Below are 20,535 nucleotides of genomic sequence, written 5' to 3'. Positions count from 1 at the left end.
ACCACTGTACAAATGTGAGTATTTTTCTTCTTTCATACTAGTTGGGTTTGCTGCAAGGCATTCAGAACTAGCTCAGCTGGGAAAAGCTGCAGTATTTTTTTAATTATTTATCTTACTGGTATCTTACCTGTTAGTCTTGCAAAGCTCCCAAGTCAGAGGTAGTGCTTCCATGTTGTGCAAGCTACCCCTATAAAGGAAAACATACTTACTGAATAAATAAGCCAGACTGACTTAAGGTGCTTGGTGTTTAAAGAGAAGCTGAGGTGACTACATGTGTCTTAGCTGTGAGACCTCTATTCATAATGGACTTGTTTTCAGAGTGGAGAGACCTGTGTGACTTTCTGCCCTGCTTCCATTCAGAGCACAGTGGAAGGAGCTGTTTTGGTAAGCTGATGCTGCCTGATGGTGTCGGAAGGTCCGGTATGGAAACTGGACAGGATGAAATCAGGTTAGGTAGGAATGCTGGTGGAAAGGATTTCAGGAGGACACAAGTAATATAACAAAAAGGGTTGGGCTTTTGGCAGTAGAAAACTCTATCCTTTCCCCGTATATTTTACTCCTCTTTTTGAAAGTTCTATTCAACAGGAATCCTTTGGCACACTGGAAGGAAATAATTTATGAAAGAGGAATCTTATAAAATACAGCACCTCAGTATATCGCTTCCACTTACAAACTGGCTCCCACATTTCCAGCATTCCCTGTCAGAATTTTTCTTTCAATTTGAATTCCAAGTCTATACAAACTCTTCCCTTAGAGGAATAAAACCAAAGTTTCTCTAGACTCTACAGTCAACTCTTACGTTTTAAACGTTTCTACAGTTCTTCACCACTGTGGTTTGGCTTTTTGTTACTGTAGTTGAGTGCCTCTCCTGACAGTAAAAAGAGAGAGGCTGATGACCTATTGTGTTACAAATACCGTGCATAACAATAGGACAGTCTTTGCCCTAAAGAGCTAATGCCAAAGAACACATGAATAGGCTGACGCTGGAAGAGTGTGTTTTTTTAAGAGTAAATCCTGAAGCCTGTTTAAAATTGTAAACAGCCATAATCCCTGATGGTAGAATTAATCTCAGCAATTGATCAGCTGACCGATACCAGAGATACTCAGGCACAGTGTACAAGATAAAGCATGTGGTGTCTGCTTAGCACACAGGAGAAGGTCAGAGCTGATAATCCAGATAAACGAAATGTCTGAGCTTGGAAGGATGTTCTTCCTAAACTTTACTCTAGTTCCAAACCCTCATAACCCCTCAAATACTGCCGGGAGTCACTTGTTTGACTGCATGCTGTGTACTTCTCTGAGTGCAGTCAGGGATCCTTCCAAAGGACAAGAAGATATTTAAACAGTAATGAGCCACCAGGAAAAGATGGCATGGAGTCAGGATGTGCTAAAACTGTTTTGGAATCGGGCAACTTCAGCGTTACAGCTGTTAGTCAGATTGCACACCCTGGATTGACAAATGCCCTATAACAAACCTATTCAGTCATTCTTGGTTTGTCATTGAATGAAAACAATGAAATTATCCATAATATTTATTTACAGTTGTTTGGAACTTTAAAAATATATTTATTCAGCATGCATCTTTTGTCCTGAAAAAAGACAGAAATTAACACATGCCTTGTCCTTGCAGATGCATGAATGCAAACTCCAGCCGGTTGTTCATAGTAAGGTATTCCTATTTTTTTGCAAAGCAATATATATATTTGAACACTAGATCCCCAAAAGTATTTTTTGCTCCATCAATGGAAAAACTTACCTATGGACCTTTATTACGAAAGACAAAAAAAAAAATAATCAACAGCTACTGTCATTTCCTGTGTCCTGTATAGTAAACTACGCTCCAAATAATACATAGAAACAAGCATTTTTCTTTGTGTTATGTGTATTGTAAAATGTAGCTCGGGAGTTGCCAGCAGTTTGACATTCCTTTGATGCTGTTTTTAATTCTGCTAGCAAAGTTCAGTTGGCCAAAGCAAAACTTAACAGTCTAATTAGATCATCACCATTAGCAGTAAGTGGCTGACACCTAACCCTATTGGGAATGTGATACCAGACGTTTTCAACTGAGGGTTATACTTAAAGCAGACTTTTATGATCCCAATAAACATACAAGCTTTTATCAACAAGCAAACATAATGTCCTATGCAATTTGTGTATTTATCTCTAATGGAAATATGACCCCCTTAAATGCCATCCATCTCAGGTTCTGAAGCAGTAAGAGATTTTATTTGGATTATTTTTGCTCTGGTTTGATTATTTGAGCCTTTTACTCAAAGGAATGGCAAAACATTTACAATTTCAGGGCAGAAGTGATCGTGCAGAATTACTTCTGTAACAAAAGTGTTCTCTGTTACTGTCAAAACCCCAACATTTTTGTCTTTCCTTTGTTTAAGTCCCTTGCCAGCCCTTAGATTGACTGACTGCTGTATTTTACTTATTTTTCTGGGGAGTTTTAGACTCTCCACAATGTTACTGCTTGATTCTATAGTTTTTGGCTGAGAGGCTTCTGAGCTTGTCTTACTGAGGCAAGATAGGAAAGGAAGCCTAACATCTGGCAGGTCTGCTGGTGTAACAGAAACGTATCACGACTGTAGAAAGCTCCTGGAGAAGACAATGTTCCAAAGCTACATCTCTACTGAGCTCTTTGCTTTGGTATAGAGCTAATTCAGATTTTGAATATAGGTTGTAATGACTGAAAAGCCTTAAAGTGCAAGACAGGTTTGTCAGTCTTGTGCTTTCTGAAAGTACAAGACTGGGACAGGCAGGATTAGCTTTTTTTTTTTTTAACCATATATTCAAGATGTAAGAGACGGGTTTTTGAATGTACATAGCTTCCTAAGGATGATGTTAGTGGGAAGAAGGTATCTGAACTTCTTGAAACTTTTACTAGGCTACTATCTTTTTATCTGCATCCCTAAAAATGCTTGGAAAAATGTCTTACCTTACATGATAATGTGTAAGAGATTTATAAAATGAATAGTAGTAAATTTGAAAAAAAAGTTGAGTACCTCTTCTGTGATTTTTACGTGTTCCCTGAAGGAGAAAAAGAAAGCAAGCTAATGATCCTGGGAAACTAGTAGTGACTATTTAGTTTACGTGCGTTAGGTATTTTGAGGTTTTTAATTGCAGATTATGTTCTATTCAGATCATTTTCACTTCAGTAAAGGAATGGGGCATTCAAATTGTACCTGCTTTCAGTCATGGCAATCATTCTGTCTCTTCAACTTTTAGTACGTTACGGAGGAAATTGCTGATCTGAATACAACTCTCAAATAGATTCTTTTGCCACTTTGTAAGCAGAGATTTCAAGTGTTAAGAGGCAGGTGTACAGGCAAAAAGGGAGTCACTAAAAAGAATGTGCTGTCATAGTCACAGAGAAATACTGAATTGTATGTGACTGCTTGGCAAAGCCTGTAGTTTTTGTTTTGGTTTGGTTTTGTTTTTTTTAATGTACCTTGTGTATTATGACTGATGCGTATTTTCAATCCTTAAATTCCCAGGGTTTGGGCCCAGAAGGTGCTCTTTACTTTGGGAGGCATCCTAGGTCCTGTCAAATTCCCCATTCTGTTCTCCACCTTGTTTTCTTGCTCTTACTATTTATAATTTCTGGGTGAATACACCCTTTAGAAATGTTCTATCTGCATGCAGACTATAGGCTAAAAAGAGTAAAAGGATTGGCAGCATCAACTACAGGCACGTCTTTGGACACAAAATCCACCTTTGATGGAGAACCCATTCAACTCTGGACCTTGTAATGAAGAAAAGAGGTTGCCAGCTAACATCAGCTGTTAGCAGCACAACCTCAGATAAACTAACCTTTAAACTCTTGGTGGTCCGGAGACAACATCTCCCAGTTAGCACACTACTACTGAGGCCCATTAGCCCTGTATATACCAGATCTTCCATGAACACTGGAATGCCATCACTGGCACTGGTAACAAGCACACTGGTCTCTGGGTACCTGCTGAAACCAAAGAGAAAAGCCAGAAATAGCACAGATCTGTCCCTGATCCTGGTTCTCCAGCAACAGTTTTGGCACAGGTGGCTGTAGTGTTTCTGTTTTTTATATCAGCAACTTGACCCTCCTTCTCTTCCGCTTTTTCACTCCATTTACCCATCTTATAAGATGAATTCATCGTAGTTTCACAACTGTGCTGGCTGATGCAGAATGGGTTTAATCCAGTTTTTGGCAGAACTAATTTGATCAAAGAGATTTTGGGGGGATTGCAGATGAACTTGTGAGTTCAGGAAATGCTGATAAGATGGCAGTGTACCCTCTTCTGTGGCAGTTCCCTCTGACACACAGACAAATGAGCCTTTGTTCCATTTCTTTTCCATTCATCATTATTTGTATTCCCCTGCTACCCACAAAAGAGGGAACAACTGTTTTCCTTGAGCTTGAAAACTCCTAGTTAAAAGCACTTGTTTGTTGGTGAATGTGTGCTGCCCCAGATAAGTATGTCTGGTAGCAAAATCCTCAGTGCACCAGACTGATATACTTATTTTTTAATTTAAAAGCAACTATTATTGAAAAAAAAAAGCCACAAAAACCAAACAGAAGCAAGTTTTGCAAATATATCCTGAAAACTCTTAAACTGCTCACGTTTGCAGGGGTATCTGTCAGGCACCACCCGGACATAAAGTTACATGCTGTTTTATCTATTTGGAGGATCAGGGCTTTAGTTTGTTTGCTCAAAGGTGCAGTTCTCAGTATCAGAGAATTTGTGATGAATTTGGCTTACAGTGTGGCGCAGGAGAAGCCTGCAGAGCTCTTCCCTGCTCACCTCTCTTCCTCCTGTGATGATTGCTAATGCACCCTCTAAGCAAATTGGCTCTGCGGTGCTTTTTCGTTAGGCTGTTTGTAGGCCTACCAATGTTCATTGTAGTGTTGTCATGGGGGCAAGAGAACAGAGTTGCCACTTTCTAGGGGGAAAATAATCTTCTCTTCAATGCAACCGCTTATGGTCCCATGAAAGCACAGCAAAAAAACAAGCGATGCAAATTCAGAACAGCACATTTATGAAGCCTACAAAGGCTGTCCTTATATAGCAACTATGCATTTTGTTATAATTACGTATTTATTCAGTACTTCCCTTTCTTATTTGCTCTCAGTTTGGAAATAAACTTTCTTTTTAAAGCTGTTACTGGTGTTTCTTTCTTTCTCTGTTCCTTTTTTCCTTTCCTCTGTATTGTCTTCAAAAATACTTCCATCTGTGTACAAATTCTGAATTGTTCCATTTGACTTTGTCCCACTTAAACTGAAGTGATTAGCAATACATTAGTTAAAGTCTATACAACAGGGCTGCTGAATTTCATTTTGCCACTTACCCTCACTAAATACCTGTGTTAGTTAGTAGACTGCTGAAAGCAAAGCAGCACCAGTTCTATTTAGGTTGATTTTGGGAAGGAAACTTTGACATTTCAGGGGAAGGGGTTTATAGAAAGCTTAAATTCTTTACTTTTTTTTAAAGAAAAGAAAGCTTCATATATGACTGAAGCAAGCCGCAGATGGTAGCTGGGATGTTTTAGGAACTGCTTTGCATCTCCCTCTGTGGACTTTAACCGAGGAGATACAGGCTGTATTTTTTAATAGCCTTCTCTTACATCATCTGTTCCAAAACTTGAACGCTTTAGTATTTGTTGTACAGCACGCTTTGGTTTTAAACATTAGTTTTTTTAATGGGACATTAGCATGATTCTAAATTATTGCACACCAAGTGTTTTTACAGCACTTAGTCTGATGTAGCTGTACCTCTGTAAATGCTGCCTAATCCTGTTTTCATAGGTTAGGTTGGCTACTTTCAGTTTTCTGAAAGTAGTTTTCAGGGCATTTCCATAATGTCAAAGAGTGTGCTCTTGTGGCTCACCACTGCTTGTCCTGAAAAACAAAAAAACCCCAAACCGAAACAACTGTCTTAGCTTTCAGGCTATTGAAAGTGTGAGAAACAGGTAGGGATGCGATACTAAAGCAGAAATGTTTCTGTGTAGGCCTTACAAAAGAAAAGGGTTATGACCCACATGTCTCAAGGTGACAGAGCTCTGAGCAAAGCCATTTCACTGCACAGGCATCGTGTGAATTTCATTGACGGCTGGTCCACTTAGCCAAATTAATTTCAAATGCTCTTAGGTTCGTGCAGTGCGGGTGGCACAGCCAGCCACCCCCTGCAGAGTACTGGTGAGAGCTGCTGGAGACAGTTACACTGCCCTGCACAGCAGCCCTCCACAAAGAAGTGGGTATCTTCACATAGAAAAGGTTTAAAAAGGAGGAGTTGCTAGCAGTAGCAGAGTATGGGACACCAGCATCCCTGTGTTGGTTGTTACTTCCTGAAAGTATGTGGGCACTTGGAGAGCGGCAGTTGTATTAACAGCACCAGTGTTGAAAATGGATAAAAATGTATTCTGGTATTTTTGGTTTGTGCCTCAGTGGAAAATCTGTGTACAAATAACTACCTAATGGACATATGGGTGTCCTGTTTCAGCAGGCAGCAAAAAAAAAAAGGGCCTTCCTTCAGCAGCAGCAACATCTGTACCTCGGCTACAGCCATGGGAGCTGGAACCATGTCCCAGATTGCTTCTGAGGCTTCTGCCCATGGATATCGAGGATCAGCGACCCAGCAACAGATCAGCAAACAACAGAAACATGGTTAAGTACAAACTTACGATTTCTATTGGCCAGGTCTTAGGTGTTCTGGTTTGTTATCTTAGAAGCTTTCAGACTCAAAGCCAGACCGTGCTGCTCTGTGCAGAAGAGTGCCATTTGCAGTAGATGAGGGTTTGCCCTGCAGGTGTGAGAGGTAGGCTTTGGGAAGGAGGCTGGCGAGGAGCACAGGCTGGCAGAAGAGGGGCTGTGCTGTGGAGTCCAAGCATCCTAGGTGCCCCTCAACTGCCAGGGAGGCAAACCCTTGATGCTACCTGCACATCCGGCAGATGCTGTGCTGCACCAAGAGCGTGGGGAAGGACAGGGAAATTCATACAGTGACATGCACCAGGCTTTTTTTCCCAGCTCCTGTGGCTGGAAAGAGCCTAATTTTTCAGGACCTTTATTACCCAGGGGGTTAATTTTAGGGTGATTTGGTACAGGAAGAAGATTGGTGGTTTTGTTGCGATACGTTTCATCGAGGTGGTTAAGAGGTGGAAAATGAAGCTGAGAGACTGTTTTGGCACGTGTAGGGAGACAGCCTGATAAATGGCACCTTCGGTAAGTCACGTTTACTGTGCCGAGTTCCTTTTGGTGTCTTGTAGGAGTTATTGCTAACAGCGTGAGGTGTTGTATTTGAGGCTCCTGTGGTTTTGACTGCATTGTAAGTCACCTGAATCGAGTTATTTGGAATGTACTGTTTTTACGGCTTAGCTAAAAAATGCAGTCTTTAACTGGCCTAATGGGAATTGTTACTGGTTTGGGGCGCCACGAGATTTTTGTGCGTTCCAACCAACAGAAAGGGAGCAGAACAGCCTTGCTGTGAAGCGGGTCGCTGCGGCCACGGAAGGGCAGAAGGCGGCCGGGCAGGGCAGGGCAGGGCAGCCCGACATCCCCGCCCGTCCAACGCCCGCTCCTGGGCGGTACCGCCGCCCGCGGCAAAGATGGCGCAAGCCCGCGCCACTGCGAGCTGACACGTACGTGTGTCCGCACCGGGGCCGGCTTCGGGTGCCTGAGCCCCGCCCCGCCCCCGCCCCACCGCTCCCGGCGTTCGCGCCAAAGGGCCCCGTGACGCGGCCGCGTGTGGTTCCGCCCCCGCCCTCGGTGTTTTCAAACCGAGTGGGTGGGCGTGATTGGCTGGCGCGTGTGCCACGTGATTAACGGTCGCGGGAAAGCCGCGGAGTCCGAACAGCGTGAGGTGAGCCGTGCCTGGGGGCAGCGTTACACCCAGGTGCGTACTGCGCCCGGCAGACTTGGGGCAGCGCAGGCACAGCGGGCGCGGCCCTCAGCGGGGTTCGCAGCGGGCCGCCATGAGCTTCCTCAGCTTGCAGCAGGCGGCGCCGCCGCGGCGGGTCTCGGCCCGGCGGGCGGCTGCCCCGATCCGGCAGAAACTGCTGTTCTTGAGCGCCCACAGCGACTGCGAGGAGGAGGAGGAGGAGGACGAGGAGGAGGAAGGCGGCGGCAGCAGCTGCAACAGCACCGGCGAGGACTCGGCCTTCCAGGAGGCGGATTCGGCCTTCCAGGAGGCAGACTCGCCGCTCTCGGCTGCTCGCACCCCGGCGCGGGGCGACCCACCCCTGCTGGAGGAGGAGGAGATGGAGGCCGCGGCGGCGCCGCTGCCGGACGAGGGGGACTCGTGGGAGGAGGAGGGATTCGGCTCCTCTCCGGTGAAGTCTCCCGGAACCTATTTCATGGCCGGCTCGCCCTCGCCGCCCCCCCCTCACAAGGGCCGCCGCTACTGCGATGGCTCCCCGCCACGCGCCGCGGCTAGTGGATACCGGGTGCGGAGCGAGGAGCCCAGCTCGCCGCTGCCCGACTACCCCGGCACTCCGCCTCACAAGACTTTCCGCAAGCTGCGCCTCTTCGACACGCCCCACACTCCCAAGGTGAGCCACCGGCCGCCCCGCCATCTCCTCCTGGGGGCAGCCTGCCCGGGGCGGGGGGGGGGGGCTGGGCTCGTCTGCGGCGGGAGGCGTCGCGCCCGGAGGTTGAAATGCGGGTGTTGAGGGCCTATGGGGGCCCGCATGAGTTCGCAGCCCGTCCCGCGAGCCGCTTGCGCCACCCCGCCTGGCCGCAGCGGCGAATTGGCGTTAGCCCGGGTGCTGCCCACAGCCGTTACGGTTATGTAATCGGCGGGGGCAGACGCTCGGCCTGCGCGCCCCGGTGGGCCCAAGCCAGGGAGCAGCGGGGGGGGGAGGGGGGGAAGGGAGCGGGTGGGCGTCGCGCTCTGCGTTGCTCCTTGAACCCGACCGGGCGGGGCCCCCCCCTAGGGCCTTCGCCGCTCGGCTCGCTCTGCAGTAGTGGCTGCCTGCCGGCTGGCCGCCCCCCGCAAACCTGCGGTTTGTCCCGTAGAGTAACGGGGCTTGGGGCACAGACCGCGATATACGTAAAGGGTACATGTGTAAAAACATTTTTACACTTTCATGTATACGACTTATACATGGATAAGTACGCTGAGTTTGCTGTCTTTTGTGAGGAAAATACTAGAAAAGGTGAAAGCACAATAGTGAACTCTTAAGTATTTTAGTGTTGTGGGGGCATTTGTCCCTTAGTAAACAGAAAGCTAAAGCTTGAGTTGGAGTTTGCCCTGTGTGTCTGTCTAACCGATATGTCTCGTTCGAGTGCCATTGCTGTTCTGGCGCGGTGCGCCAGCATCAGCTCAGTGCCTGCACTCCTTGTGAAACGTAAAAGGCAGTTTGAGTAGCCGATGCTGTTAAACTAATGGATTTGAAAGCTTTAAGGGATGGGTAGCTCTTAACTCTGGCAATAACAAACTTTTGTAAGGCATTTCAACTTTTGAACTCGACATTCATGTAAAACATGTAAAACACGGTGTAGTGAATTTAAATCTAGTGACAATAGACTTGCTTTCTTGATTACTTTTCATATAGCCCTTTAGAAGTAATCTGAGGATAATCCCCAGGGATAATCTCCTAGAGGTCTGTAGACTGTAGATCGAAAACAACTGATTTAAGGTGCGAGGAAGGCAACCTTGTTAATTGCTTTTCTACAGCTTCCATCTTAAGTGAGGTTTCACTAGTAGAAACGAGCGGTACTTATTTGGAAATTGTAAAACTGGTGATGATCTTGTATCGAGTAAGGAGCAACACTTTACAGATGCAAGAGGCTTGTTGTGACACCAAAACAAGGTCCTGACCCTGCTTGTCAGTGGGATTTTTAAATTAGGTGCCCAAATTCTACAGGGGTTATCTTGGAGAGGTTACTTTTGGAATCTGGAGGAATCAGTTGGCCAGGGTATCCAGTGGAAGTACTGAAACGTGTGTTGAAACAGTGATTTAAAGCTCTTCATCTGTTCCATATTTGGAGAGTGCAGTTGAGATTTCCAAGCATTGAGCCTTCTTTCCTATGGTGGTTTAGGCTTTAGTTATGTTAATTCTTTATTTTGAAAGGTGTTAGGCACTAGGATCCAGTAGGTCAGTGTTCGGCATCATCACCAGGATGCAGGAGAGGGGGGGTGCAAACTGGGGAAGTTTCATCATGTACCTGGAAGACACCTGGTCTGACAAATCATGACCAAAAAGTTCTGGCCTGGATGTTGAATTTACAGCATAATACTGGTGTCAGTTCTTGAGCAACTTTTTGAAGGCTCATGAAGAGGCATCTGTGCATCAGTATTAATCGCCACCTAAATTTGTAGTCACCAAAGATAATTTCCTATGTCTGATCTAATTTCTAAATCTTGTATGTGAAAATCATGGTGATACAGCACAGAATGGTCTGTGAGTTTCGTCTGAGTTTATTTCATGGACAAAGAGTTGTCCAAGAAGCTTAGGTGATGACATGGTTAAAGATAGAAAAACAACTGCTTTTGTAATCTTTCTTGTCTATTAAAAACTATTCTAACATTCAGTGTTTCATTTAACTGTTTATGTGTGGAGCGTAAAGCCTAATAATTTTATAAATGTCTTTTTTTCCTATAATTTCAGAGTTTGCTTTCTAAAGCACAAGGAATAGGCTCCAGCTCAGTTAAACTTCGAGGGGGCTCTCTATTTATGAATGTTGGGAAATCAGAGAAGCAAGATGATGATATTAGACGAACACCTCATGTGAACATCAATCCCTTCACTCCTGATTCCATGTTTCTTCACAACTCTGAAGGAAAATGTCGTAGGAGGAAGAGAACACACTGGAATGAGTGAGTAACTTTTATCTTCCTTTGTTAAGCTTATCTTTAGAACTACTTTTAGCTGGAAAAATTTTGTTACAAATTGATTCTATAAAAGTATTTTTCCTTGCAACTTTTAAAAGTATCTGCTTTGAGATATTATGAAATACCTGTTTAGCACTAGATCTTCTGATTAATATATAGAGAGTATAGACAAGGCTGTGACCTACAGTCTTTTTACCTTACTGCATAAACTATGCACACAGTCTTTTCTTGAGGAGGAAAAAAACAGGTACCCTTATATAAGAGTTCGCACTTATGAAATGTCTAGCATTCAACTAGTTCAACTAAACTTAGGTATAATGGTTTCACTGAGATCTAATTTTACCAACAGCTGCTAGACTTCAGTTTTAAGTTTACTTAAGCCACATTACTTCTGCAAAAATAACTGTTGTGAATTTCAGCTCTTGTGGAGAGGACATGGAAGCAAGTGATGGAGAGCCTGAAGATGAAACGATCAGACCAGCTAAGGTGATTAGTCTTTAGATCTTGATACTACATTTGGCATTTTATGTATCTCCAGATCTAACTATTTTTCTTTCTAATATTTACAGAGGATAACAATAACAGAAAGTAATATGAAGTCACGGTATGCAACAGAATTTCACGAGTTGGAGAAGATTGGCTCTGGTGAATTTGGCTCTGTGTTTAAATGTGTGAAGAGACTTGACGGCTGTATTTATGCAATAAAGCGATCCAAGAAACCCTTAGCTGGCTCAGTGGATGAGTGAGTGTTTCCTGCTATTAAAAGTTAAAAGCCACTTCTTGGTACTTTTTCCTCCTGTGTCTCTTTTTATTGGTGTCTAGGGAAGTAATTTAAGGCAAAAGTGTAAATACGCATGAATTAAATGTAAAACAGATACAGAAGTCACTTATGTGTTTTTACGAGTAGTGTGCAGTACTGTGGAGGACAGGTTAGCTGGTCTTTTTCTATCAGATACTTGTCCCAATTATCCCAATTATAATTGTCCCAATTATTGTTCTAGTCTGCAGAGTAAGAATAATACTTGCATTGATGGCAGGAGGGACTGTACAAATAAACTGCAGTGATGATCATATGAAAGGAAAGCAATATTCCCAACTAGGTCCTCATCCTTGTCAACTTGACATGTTGATTCAGTTTTGGGGCTTGTTTTGGTTTTTGTGAAGGAGTCTGTGATTCATGACATTTTTTCCCTCCTCACTGTTCTACTAGTAACTATTAATCAAATAATTATTAAATAATTAAATGTTCTAATAGTAACTATTAATATAAAACTCCACAAGTTTGACTTGCTCAAAATTGCATACCAGACTTACATACAAAAAGTTGTGAATCTTGAGTTCAGTCATATTCTTGGCTCATGATTATCAGTTTTTTCCTAAGTCTTTACTGATGCTTCTCAAAGCTTGTTGATTAGACAGTATGTCATGGAAGTGGCAGATCCCTCAAGAATTATCTACAACAAAACCTGGGGTTCTATATGCTTAGACCTTCAATGCAATGTTAATTATTTTAGCTATTTGAATATAACTACAAATCCACTTTAAGGTGCCTCAGAACTGAATATAAAGGTTTTTATTAGAAACCTGAGCTTGCAGTGGTGCATGATATTATAATGAGTGTTTCTATAAAGCTGAAATTAGGCTAATTCAACCTCATAATACTCTTGAGTGCTGTTATTTTTATGACTGTACCAGGCAAAATGCTTTAAGAGAAGTCTATGCGCACGCAGTTCTGGGACAGCATTCTCATGTAGTAAGATACTACTCAGCGTGGGCAGAAGATGATCATATGCTTATACAGAATGAATATTGCAATGGTAAGTAAAGTTTACAGCTTGTTCTGAACTTCCTTTAAAAAAATCAATTTTTTTAAGTTATATAGGTGTCCTTACAAATCCCTAGCACTAGTTAGGAATTGATTGCCCTCCACATAGCACATACATTATTGTCTCAAACGTGTCTCATGTTCTGAAAAGGCATATCAGATCCATGAAGCAAAACCTGCACGAAATTTTAGACAAAGTCTTGAGCATTCAAGAATATTGGAAGTACAGTGAGGCATTTGCAGGCAGCAACTGTTCTCTTCTCTGGACAATAGTACAAGCTGGAATAGAGAATTACCAGTGGGTTTCTTTTTAAAAGGGAGGTGGCCCTGGTTTCTGGAGCATTTGCTATGGTTGATACCCTGCCAGAGATTTAGAAGACAGGGAAGAGATCTTTTTCCCTTGTGTTGATATCCTGTTAATTTGCAAGGCAACTACGGCAGAAAAATAATTTATTATTTTCTATGGCTACAAAAGGGGGATGCAGCACTAGATTTATCCATTCCTGTGCATCACGAGCAGGTTCTCGGTGATATATATTCACTGTTTATTTTGGGAGCCAATTGTACATACTTTTGGAAGCAAGTTGTCATTTTGTCAACTGTTTGATGTAAAATAATTATGTTGTTTTCTTTAATGTTGTTTTAGGTGGCAGCTTAGCAGATGCCATAAGTGAAAATTACAGGAATATGCGTTATTTTACTGAACCAGAACTGAAGGACCTGTTACTTCAGGTGGCTCGTGGTTTAAAGTACATTCATTCAATGTCACTGGTACACATGGATATCAAGCCCAGTAAGTCTGTAAAATGTTTTGCTCTGTATTAACAACTTCCTCAGTTAATCTGCTGTAGAAAAATGAGCAGTTAGCCACACCTTACTAACTGTAAATTCTTCACTGAAGTTCTAAACAGCAGTACAAAGATGTCAGTTACAAAGTTGGCTGGCAAACTTAAACTGTTGTTGCGTTTATCGTGGGTCCTTTTTGTGTAATTAACTCTACTTGCGTAACACTTGGCTCCCCTTCCAGCAGAGGGGCCAGAGTAAGTTACAGCTTCTTGCAAAACAGTGTATGTATACAACTACTGCAGTGAAACTAGATGAAGTAAAAATTGGACAGTTGCGGTTTGGTGGTGAGGTTTTTTGTTGGATTTTTTTTGTTGTTTTTGTTTCTTGTGATTTTGTTTTGTTTTGTTTTTTCTTGCGGGGTTTTTTTTTGTTTTTGTTTTTGTTTTTTTTTTTTTACAAATCTGCTCTTTTTCAGGTAATATTTTCATATCTCGGACATCAGTTCCAAGCATAACTTCAGAAGAAGGTGATGATGATGACTGGTCATCTGATAGAGTCATATTTAAAATAGGTGAGAAGCAGCACACATGCTAAAAAGAATTGCATTGTTTATTTGTCTTCTGAAAAAAATAGCTTGCTTCTGTTTTTGTAGGTGACCTTGGTCATGTAACTCGAGTATCTAGTCCACAAGTGGAGGAAGGTGATAGCCGTTTTCTTGCAAATGAAGTTCTACAAGAGGTAATGTTCTGTTTGGGGAAAATAGTGATGTTAGTCTGTATGCTGTTTTGCTTAGAGTATTAAGTTGCTGTTTGCTGCCTCCTTGCTGAGGGGGAAACTTCCTAAATGGTCTCCCTTTGAACTCTGGTAGTACTTGTAATACTGTAGATGTGTTCAGTGCTGAATAGTTGAGCTGTTAAATTTCTTCTGGGGGTTATGTCTAGTAAAATTTTTTTTTTTTTTTTCCAAGAACTACACTCATTTGCCAAAAGCAGATATTTTTGCTCTTGCTCTGACTGTTGTCTGTGCTGCTGGGGCTGAACCACTTCCATCTAATGGGGACCAATGGCATGAAATTCGGCAAGGAAAAATACCTAGAATACCACAAGTGCTTTCTCAAGAATTACTAGACCTACTAAAAGTAAGAACTCTTCTATTGGTGGCTTACTGATTAGTGTAATTTACTGTATTACTGGCCTTAACTAGAATGCCTTGTTTTCTTTTTTTCCAAGGTTATGATTAATCCTGATCCAGAGAAAAGGCCTTCAGCTGTGGCACTAGTCAAGCATTCAGTGCTTCTCTCTGCTGCAAAAAAGAGTGCAGAGCAGCTCCGGATAGAACTGAATGCTGAAAAATTCAAAAATTCACTTTTGCAGAAGTAAGTAGTTCCTCAGGGACCTTAAATCTAACTTAATTTCTAATGGGTTTTCATATGATAGTAGAGTGACGGTAAAGCAGGACTGTCCTTGTTTGTGCATGAAGTCCACAAATCTGTATGCATGTACTTACCTGAGTGTACAAAATGGGTTATGTAACTTCAAAAGGAACTTCCTTCATAGAAGGAACTTCTTGAACACTCTTAAGGGAATCACAACTACACTATTAGTATTCAGCGCATAAGAAACATTGTGGTTTTTAAAAAACTTTTCAAGCATAAGCCATGCTTTCATGACAGGTAGAGTGTAATTTACATCTATATGTTTTCCTAGGTAGTCTGTACATTAACACATGTTGGAAAACATGACTTAAATGACCTGTTTTGAAGTTAAATGGAATGGCACATCTGGAATGTTTTTGAATTAATATGACTTGTATACAGCAAGCAGTGTTATCCAGTTACCAGAGAATCATTTTCATCATGAGGTCATCTTGTCCTACCCCTTGCTCAAACACTCAACTCTGAATTAAAGCTTTAAAGAAGAGTTTCCCTTTAGGAAGGTCTGATTTCTGCATAAGTTTCAGAGGAAGAGTTTAGTAAGTTAAGAAGAAGTCATATAAATCTTTCACTACAGTTAACCTTGCATGTGTTATGCATAACAGACAGGTTTCTATGAGGGAATATACAACAAAGATTACTTACAGACTGGTTCATTTTGAATAAAGATAGCCAGCTTTGCGTTTGGATTCTCTCTGTTGCTCACTGCTTATCTTGCCACTGCTACAGTCTGAATGTAGCCAGACTTTCCATTTCAGATGGTTATATTTATAATCTTATTTTGAATTACACTGACTGCAGAAAGAATAATTTGACAGTTTGTGCAGATTGGTGGTCAGTTTTGTTGAGGTAACTTGCTTTTATAAAGACAACATGTATTGTATGTGAAAGGGGAAATAGGCAAAGTTAATATTTTGTGAAGACTGTTTCTTGCCTGGCATCAAGTAGGGTACATCCTTATAACTGTAAATCCAAAAATGATTTAAAAAGAACAATTCTCCATAGTAATTATTAGCATTGTGAGGGTAGTGTTCTATAAATTAGTTGAGGTGGTTTTATTTTGTTTGTTGGGATTTATTTATTTATTTTTTTTAACCTTCTTGCATTTTGACCCATTTAAGATACCACTTTGGTATGTAAATTACCATCCCTGAAAGGAATCCTTGTAGGGAAGTGCTTTTCTACTGTGTTGTCTTCTTCAGGGGAAGGAAGAATTCAAGATCAGACTTCTAGAAAAGAATGGAAGTATATTATAAAACTTATGTCCTGGTAATGGTGTGGTGGGTGGCTGTGCACATATGCATGTGTTTGTGACTGATGTTTAGTCTTTAGGGAAGACAATTAAAAATTGATTGCATTCTCTTGCAGTGAACTGACACAGTGCTAATGTGGGGAGGATTAGATGGGGCATTGGTGTTAGTGAATAATACTTTGGCTGACAACAACGGGAGTATTTATTTAAAGTAAAGTATGTAACTTTAAATACACCTACACCAATGTGCAGCAAACTTGTGAAATTTGATCTTGCTTTTAAATCCAGATTTCGAGTGACATTACAAATGCTAGTTCTTATGGTGGAGAAAATTCTTTGAGGAGGAGTAGTTTGGGATAGAAGAAAGAAAAGCTTATGAGGAAATATTACACTTGGCCATAAGCTAGCATTTAGGGAAAGGAGAAAAGGAGTGTGTGGGGAAATAGTTGATCAAGATAAATTTGCTCTTTACTCAGACTATTTAATAGTTTGCCCCTGAGTTTTATGTAACTTTCTTCTCAGACTGAATATTGGTAATTCTCTGAAACAGAATAGTTGAGAGAATATTGCCCAGGGACAATGACCTATGATACCTTCAGTGACTCAGCCTTGCAGGTTTGGGCTCAAATTTATTTGTTAGGCAGAAAAAGATTTAGTTGGTGATAAGCCTTGATGTGGGTAATGCAAAGGGAAAAGGATACTTCCTGAGTTGTTGCTGGTTGTGTTCTTTGTTAATCTAAGTGTGTGTCTCTCTGTCTGAATCTTCCACAAAAATTCAGTTGTGAATGAATGCTTCATTTGGGCAAACCTCAGTAACAAGCTCTTTGGTGATTTATCACATGCTTGTACTAGAAAGTAAACAGCATCCTACCATGTTCTGGTAAGTGAAGTGTTGAGCTGCTTGTAAAAGGATGGGTTTTGAAATCTGACCAAGTTATGTGAATTTGACATTTCCTTCCCTTGTTTAAAAGAAGTAACATCTAGATGAGTAACAGACATCCCACCTCTGTCCTTTGGGTTGTAAACAGGTAGATGTGAATGATAATGGTCTTAGTATGACCTAAATTGATGGCAGATCTTAAGTTCTGAAACTGCTGTAATTCATTTGAAATGCTTTTGCTGTGATAACGCCCATAGTCCTTACTGCTACCGTTGCATATGTGTGACTCTCTCAATGTCTTACAGAGAGCTGAAGAAGGCACAGATGGCAAAGGCTGCAGCTGAGGAGCGAGCACTGTTCACTGACAGAATGACAACTAGATCTACAACACAAAATAGACCATCTCGACTCATTGGAAAGAAAATGAACCGCTCAGTTAGTCTTACTATATACTAACTATGACGTATAAAAGAACTACTGAGGATGGCTAAGCATCTCCACCAGACTGAAGCCCAAAGAATTGAAAGAATTCAATTCCTGGTTTCTTGTCCTGTCTTTGGTCAGTGTCACTAGTTTTACACAAATTGTTTCTGGGTTCGTTCTTGTACAATATGGCTGATAAGCTGTATTAACCATTTGAGTTAATGGACTCTGTTACTATCTTGGCCATAGAAGATCCTGGATATTAGTCCATAAGCTTTTCAGTTACACTGTTAGATGTTACATTGTCCCAGGGTTAACCACTATAGTGGTGTGCTGCTTTGTAGCGTTACGGCATTGTAATAAGAAGTAATATCCCTAATGATTTTTAAGAGGGAGGGAGGGGGCCTTGCTTTGGTAGTTACTGATACTTTTGGAGCAGAGGGGAATACGTTTTTGGCTTTAAGGCCACCTACACTCAATGTACCTGATGTCAGGTAAACTTTTATTGTGAATTTTATTTGTATATTCAACTGGGAGCACTTTGTAGGCATTGCATAAACCACAGCTTAGAAACCTGTGGAATTAAGTGCCAAGTGGAACTGCTGCTATTTTTAGTTTGTTGTCCTTGCTGTAAACTGTAGCATTAAAACAATCATTATTGTGTTAATAGGCTTCTTGTAAAAACAATTACGTGAAACAAATTAAGCTGCATTTTAGCGAAGGCAGCATTTTTCTCTCAAAGCTAGTGCATTGAGAAATAATGCACCAATTTAATATTTGGGCTCTGTATTAGTGTAGTGCAATTGTTAATGTCTTGGCTATTGATGTTTTGTAATTCTTTCTAATAAGGTTCTCTTTACGTGTTTTTATTCTCTTCAGTTGTCCATTCTTTGAGGCTATTTTATGTTTGGTTTTTTGTTGTTTTTTTTAATGTTGGAGTACTTGTAAATAATTATTTAGTGTAAGTGTTCAAGTTGTTCTTCACAGTTTATGTACATAAGTTTGGTGTTTATAGTATACTTTACTGAAACTGCAGTTTGACATGCCAACAGACAAAGATTAACTATTCAAAGTTCCAAAATGAACAGGAAGTGGCCATCAGAATCTGTACTGATGTTGGACCTAGGCTGACAGATGTTGCTAAAAAATAGAACTGTTCTAATTAGTGGCTTGTCTCTTCATTAATTTTAGTTTAAACAGTGTTTCCCATTTGTGCTCTGTTTGTTCTTACTAGTGTTGAATTTGAATATTAAAGTTAAAAGTTTTGTTTAATGTTGTCTTTTACGCTTATTTAGCCCTATAGTTGTGGAAATAAAATACTGAGTTAGGAATATACTATGGCAAGACCTGATTAGATCTGCTTCCTGCTCCTGTGTAATGCCTGTGGCTCCCTCTAGTGAGAGTGGAAGATGGCATACTTTCTGATAGTTACTGTAAGAGGGAAGTACCACAGTCTGCATTAGTATCTAGCAGTCTGTCTCTACAGCTTCAGAAATGATACTACATGTTGAAAAGATTAAGCCCTTGGAAGATTTGAAGTGGAACGCATGACTGTGAAGATGGGAGGACTAGATGAAACTGTGGTGAAAGACCTGGTCTGAGGTAAGGAGGAAAATTCATGAATTGCTGAGGATGAGAAGTTGAATAAATTCAACTTATTTAGAAGTTGGGAAGAGAACAGTGGGAGAAATAGGAATACTCTAGGGAACACAGTGATAGCATGTTCTGTGGCGTGGGCATAAAATACGCATGTCCTTTGTCCCTCATGAAAAGGAGAGATACAGGGCAGCTAATAAAGGCGTAACAGATTAGTCTGTTGGGGAAGCTTTTACGTGTATTAAAGTGGTGCAGGTGATTGTCAGACAAGCTGTATGTGAATTGAATGGGTGGTCATAATTTCATTTTGCAGTCAGCTAATGAAAGCTGCTTAGAATTTTTATTTGTAAGTGCTATCCATATGACTGTAATTCAGAGGCTTGGTTTAGGTAATCTAATTTGAATAATATTCTCTGGGTATGCAATTCTTGTCAGTAAAAGCTGATAGACTGGAATAGCTTTAAGTTTTTACTTTGTAAGATGTCTTGTTTGTGAGAGAAAAAATATCTCTTTGTTGCAGTGTTTTAATGTTCATCTATGCTAAATGAGACTGCTTTTAAAACATACTTTTTCTTAACAGTCATCAGCTGGTGGGGGATCAACAAATATAGTCTTCCCCTATAGCGTAATAGACTTGACATACCTATGATAATTGTATGCTCTTGCATCACTCATTTTCAGAGGCTTGTGACATCAATACAGGTATTGATGTGCAAACAAGCCATATACAGTGGCTATGTAAGCAGGCAGAGGTGTTCTCTTTGCTGAATAAAAAGATGGGTGGATGGCCAACCCGAAAGAGTGGTGGTGAATGGAGTTAAATGCAGTTGGCAGCTGGTCACAAGTGGTCCCCAGAGCTCAGGATTGGGGTCAGTTCTGTTTGATACCTGTCGGTGATCTGGATGAGGTGATTGAGTGCAGCCTCAGAAAGTCTGCAGAGGACACCAAGTTGGGCAGGAATATTTATATGCTTGAGGGTAGCGAGGCTCTCCAGAGGGACCTGAACAGCCTTGACTGATGGACTGAGACCAACTGTATGAGGTTCAACAAGGCTCAGTACCAGGTTCTGCGTTTGGGTCACAACAACCCCTTGCAACATTGAAAGCTGCTCGGAGAGAAAGGACCCTGGGGTGTTGGTTGACATCTGGCTGAATATGAGCCAGCTTTTGTGCCTAGGTAGCCAGGAAAGTCAAATAGCATCCTGGCTTGTATCAGAAACAGCATGACCAGCACTTCTAAGGAAAGGATTGTCCCCCCGTACTCAGCACTGGTGAGGCTGTGTCTTGAATACTGTGTTCAGTTTTGAGCCCTTCACTGCAAGAGAGACATTGAGGGACTGGAGCGGTTCCAGAAAAGGGCAACAAAATGATGAAGGTTCTGGAGAACAAATCTGATGAGGAACAGCTGAGGGAACTTGGGGTGTTTAGTCTGGAGAGTAGGCAGCTCAGAGGACATCTTATAGTTCTCTGCAACTACTTGAAAGGAGGTTGGGGTGATGTGGGTGTTAGTCTCTTCTCCCAAGTAAACAAGTGA

General features: G+C 41.6%; 1 protein-coding gene and 1 long non-coding RNA gene across 3 annotated transcripts; one reads left to right on the top strand and one right to left on the bottom strand.

The window, feature by feature from the left end:
* Positions 1-110: 110 nt before the first annotated feature.
* Positions 111-6,666, bottom strand: LOC133274155 (uncharacterized). The gene is made up of 3 exons (XR_009745046.1): positions 6,531-6,666; positions 5,753-5,878; positions 111-187 (listed from the first exon to the last, which is right to left on the bottom strand). It is a non-coding gene; the product is annotated as an uncharacterized LOC133274155 (long non-coding RNA).
* On the top strand, positions 6,532-18,678 carry WEE1 (WEE1 G2 checkpoint kinase). Of its 2 annotated transcripts, none has more exons than XM_061462962.1 (11): positions 6,532-6,643; positions 10,585-10,793; positions 11,228-11,294; positions 11,378-11,550; positions 12,504-12,625; positions 13,280-13,426; positions 13,895-13,990; positions 14,072-14,157; positions 14,387-14,557; positions 14,649-14,794; positions 17,289-18,678. In XM_061462962.1, exons 1-11 carry the CDS (start codon positions 6,590-6,592, stop codon positions 17,437-17,439), a joined length of 1,422 nt encoding a protein of 473 aa, XP_061318946.1. In that variant the 5' UTR covers positions 6,532-6,589; the 3' UTR covers positions 17,440-18,678. The 2 variants fall into 2 exon arrangements, with proteins under 2 accessions (XP_061318946.1, XP_061318945.1); XM_061462961.1 differs by lacking the exon at positions 6,532-6,643 and adding an exon at positions 7,681-8,523.
* The last annotated feature ends 1,857 nt before the right edge of the window (positions 18,679-20,535 follow it).

The sequence above is a fragment of the Pezoporus flaviventris genome, unplaced genomic scaffold, assembly GCF_033815535.1.
Source record: "Pezoporus flaviventris isolate CSIRO_AGI_PZ_B2104156 unplaced genomic scaffold, CSIRO_AGI_Pfla_v1 ptg000036l, whole genome shotgun sequence".
In the NCBI taxonomy this organism is placed as follows: domain Eukaryota; kingdom Metazoa; phylum Chordata; class Aves; order Psittaciformes; family Psittacidae; genus Pezoporus; species Pezoporus flaviventris.
This window is presented reverse-complemented; position numbering and strand designations above follow the sequence as displayed.

Excerpts from the sequence above, each read along its gene's own strand:
- WEE1 (XM_061462961.1), top strand. The coding sequence starts at position 7,948 with ATGAGCTTCCTCAGCTTGCAGCAGGCGGCGCCGCCGCGGCGGGTCTCG. Across the intron at positions 8,524-10,584 it reads ACACGCCCCACACTCCCAAG|AGTTTGCTTTCTAAAGCACA; the intron begins GTGAGCCACCGG and ends CTATAATTTCAG. Across the intron at positions 14,795-17,288 it reads AAAAATTCACTTTTGCAGAA|AGAGCTGAAGAAGGCACAGA; the intron begins GTAAGTAGTTCC and ends AATGTCTTACAG.